The following is a 3,376-nucleotide window of genomic DNA, read 5'->3' as shown; positions in this document are numbered from 1 at the left end:
TTTGGTGGAATTATTTCCGACCTGCATGAGGTATTTGAGGTCAATAAGGCCTCCATGCGTACGAAATCAGGTCGCAAAATGTTCTGGGTGGAAGTGAGTTCAGGTTCCCAGAAGATTTATACCAAAACCCTGGACAAACTGAGGAAGCTTTTCACCTCTCACCTTCTCACTGAGGGAAAAAATACTCCTGTGCAAATTGAGCTCTATGACACTGGACTACTTGTAACTGAGACCACTGTGGAGGTATCTCCTGTACAGAAGACAGACAGTAATACCTCTTCTATGTCCTCAGCCTCAGCCCACCAGCTCACCCTCGACACCTGCACTAAAGGGGTCATCAAACAGGTGATCTCGGTGCTGAGGTTGGAGACTTCAAAGGAAGACCGCTTCGCTTCCGTTGGGGAGAACACGTCAAATGCGTCCTTCGACTTCAACCAGAAGTTGGACTCGATATTTCGAAATTGGAGGACCTCACCATTTCGAGTGACGTGACGTCAGCCGAGATTGCCACGCTCACGCGATCTCGTAGTGCAGCCAGCAGAACCTCTAACATTTCCATCCAGAGCTTTCACAGTGCTGAGTTCCGAGCTAAGGCCAAACAGATTGTGCGTGAGGCCATTCTCAGAGCTGCTAGCGAAGCCAACTGTTCTTTGCCACAGAGCATGCCTAGCATCACCTTCTCACACCATGTGGTTTCTACAACTGAAGATATATTGAATATGGTCATGCAAGACCTTGAAAGTGTATCCCAGTACACAGTGGAGGACGCAGACTCCTTCCCACTAGGAGAGAAAAAGCTGCAGTCCCAACTCAATCCCAGAGTTGTCTTTGACAACTCATTTTTTGCTGCTCAAATCATGTACCACAGAGTAAAGGATAGACTGAACGTCTTTTTGTCTTTTCCACCCGTGTCAGTCACCACAGCCAAAGATGTGCTGGACTCACCCCTGTGGAGACACTCAGATGCTCGAAGTCCCCTGACACTGCTCTTGTTAAGGACAGGAGCCGCCCTCCGTCTGTGAGAAGTGAGAAGCCATTTTCAAAAGTCAGTTTGACTAAAAGGTTTAAAGCCCTTGTGTCTTCGAGTGGCTCCTCCACAGACCACCATGTAATTGACACATGCAGTGAGGATGTCAGTCTGCCCACCAGGAGTATGTCAGTTGTGAGCGACACCAGTTTGAAGAGAGCCTCTCCTCTCCATGGTTGTGGATTGAGTGAAAGTTGTGAACCTCTTGTGGCTCTACAAGACGGAACAGTGGCATTCAGCCAAGAAGGCTTTAGCAAAACTGCAAAGAAGACACTCAGCTTGATCCTAAATGTGATCAAGTGCAGATTGGCCAACTCTGAGAGTTCATCTGTTGGGCAGAATGCAAGTGAGGAGTGTCTGATAGCCACTAACATGTTAGACTCTCTACTGGAGAGCCTTGACCTGTTGCCTGACATGAGCGCTGCCGATGAGATCACAAGGACAGAATGCCATACCTCTAACGCAATGGACAAGACAGGTTCACAGTCAGCGCTTGTGAGCCAACAAGAAATGAACATATCTGACACCGGTATCATAGTGAAAACTATAATGGACACATTGAAGACAGACGACCCAGAGATGACTTCAGCAGAAGAAAATCTGGATAGGCTTCTGTCAATTGAAGCCCTTCAAGATGCGTCTGGCAACCTGATCGCAAAGGTCCATGGTCTCATTCAGGAGATAACCATAAGACGCCAGCTTCAATCCATGACTGGCCACAGAAGCCTCTCTCAACCAGCGCTGCCAAAGCCAGCACTGAGGAAGCTGTCAAAGGACGATGCGTCAGAGCTCGTTTACAGCTTTGCCCACACTTCTGTTAGCAGACTCCTGGGGCAGTGTTTGGGTAGGCCTATGCCACCCACTGCTGACAGGGTTTTGGATCAGGTCATCAAGTTGATGACAGACATGGTGATGGACAGTCTGACTGATCTGTCCAAGTCTGCAATGGAGGGTGGTAAGTGAAAGTACCTCTTTTCATCTGCATAGGACTTCATTGTAACATGATGCTCAATACATTGCGTTTTATGATGTGAACTTTGCTGGTTGTGTCCAAAATGGCACCTTCTTCCATGTTTAGTGCACTACTTTTGACCAGAGCCAGACCCTATGGGCCCTGTTCAAAAGTTGTGCACTATAAAGGGAAGAGAATGCCTTTTGGAACGCAGTGACTGCTTTCCATTGTTGCGTCCTCTTCTCCCAGTTATTGTACCCAGGTCAGTCACACCAGCTTGCTCTTCTTACTTAGACACCAGCAATGCCGCAAGTGACATCACTCATGGCGTTGTGGCTGACCTTAATGCTACTGAGGAATTCCCCGCCAGGGGCCTTAGCCCGGCTGATGTAAAGGCTGACGGCATGGCCCGCCTTCCCTCTGCCAGAGGGGAAGAGACTAAGAAGAACAGGAAGTGGCGCTTCCTACCCAAAATTGGCAAGATTCCAAAGATCAGGATGAAGGTAGGGGCTCAGTGTTTGAGATGACCTCTGTAAGGCAGGGCTGAAATGTACCCTACAGATTCACTAAACCCTATGTCTCTCAGCATTAGAACAATGCTGTTGTCATTGTCTTTAGGAGGTTGAGTGAGGCCGCTGTAATACAATCCTAATACACATGGGAGAGAGTCAATGTCTGTGTCCCAAATTGCACCCTATTCCCTATATAGTGCACTACTTTTGACCAGAGCACTATGGGCCCTTGTCAAAAGTAGTGCCTTACGTAGCCAATAGGGTGCCTTTAGGGATGCATACCATATATTTTACACAGGCTCAGTTGTCCTGATGTGTTTTGTCAACAGCTGTTCAAGACAAAAGGGGAACCGAAGAGCCACCCTGAACAGGATGCGCTGCCTACCAAACGTCTCAGAGAGACTCGTATTTCACAGAGTAAGTGATAAGCATCGATAATGTCATATTGATGTATCACCCTATGGCCAGCTTGTTAAAACAGTGACTACAGATACAGGCGGACAGACAGACGGATAGACAGGCAGACAGACAGACAAACACACACGTTCATTTTCTGATTATGAAATATTCTTATCACAGATGCTGAGTGTGAGGTTCCAGAGGTTCCATCCACTTCCCCACCCAAGGAGGACCTGACAACCACACTGGCCCCTGCTCCCCAGGAGTCCCAGTCCCGTAAACGCCCTCTCATAGTCAGGGTGTTACGAGCTATCTCCAGAGCCGTCTCCAAACCATTCAGAGGAGCTTTTGGGAAGAAGAATTAGCCAAATGCCTGATTTTATTACTATTTTAATCAGAGCCTTTATTTAATAAAACATTACTGCATTGATTTAGTAGTCTTACTGTTTGTGCAAGATAATGGTAAAGTACTTCAAACCACATAGT

The 3,376-nt window shown here is 47.5% G+C and overlaps 1 protein-coding gene across 1 annotated transcript; it reads left to right on the top strand.

Moving 5' to 3' along the window:
* The first annotated feature begins 1,031 nt into the window (after positions 1-1,031).
* On the top strand, positions 1,032-3,320 carry LOC120038213. Its single transcript, XM_038984070.1, has 4 exons — positions 1,032-1,982; positions 2,274-2,482; positions 2,821-2,908; positions 3,071-3,320. Exons 1-4 carry the CDS (start codon positions 1,154-1,156, stop codon positions 3,253-3,255), a joined length of 1,311 nt encoding a protein of 436 aa, XP_038839998.1. The 5' UTR covers positions 1,032-1,153; the 3' UTR covers positions 3,256-3,320.
* Positions 3,321-3,376: the final 56 nt, after the last annotated feature.

The sequence above is a fragment of the Salvelinus namaycush genome, unplaced genomic scaffold (assembly GCF_016432855.1).
Source record: "Salvelinus namaycush isolate Seneca unplaced genomic scaffold, SaNama_1.0 Scaffold2100, whole genome shotgun sequence".
NCBI classification, from domain to species: Eukaryota; Metazoa; Chordata; class Actinopteri; order Salmoniformes; family Salmonidae; genus Salvelinus; species Salvelinus namaycush.
Note: the sequence above shows the minus strand (reverse complement) of the source record. Positions and strands in the feature narration are given on the sequence as shown.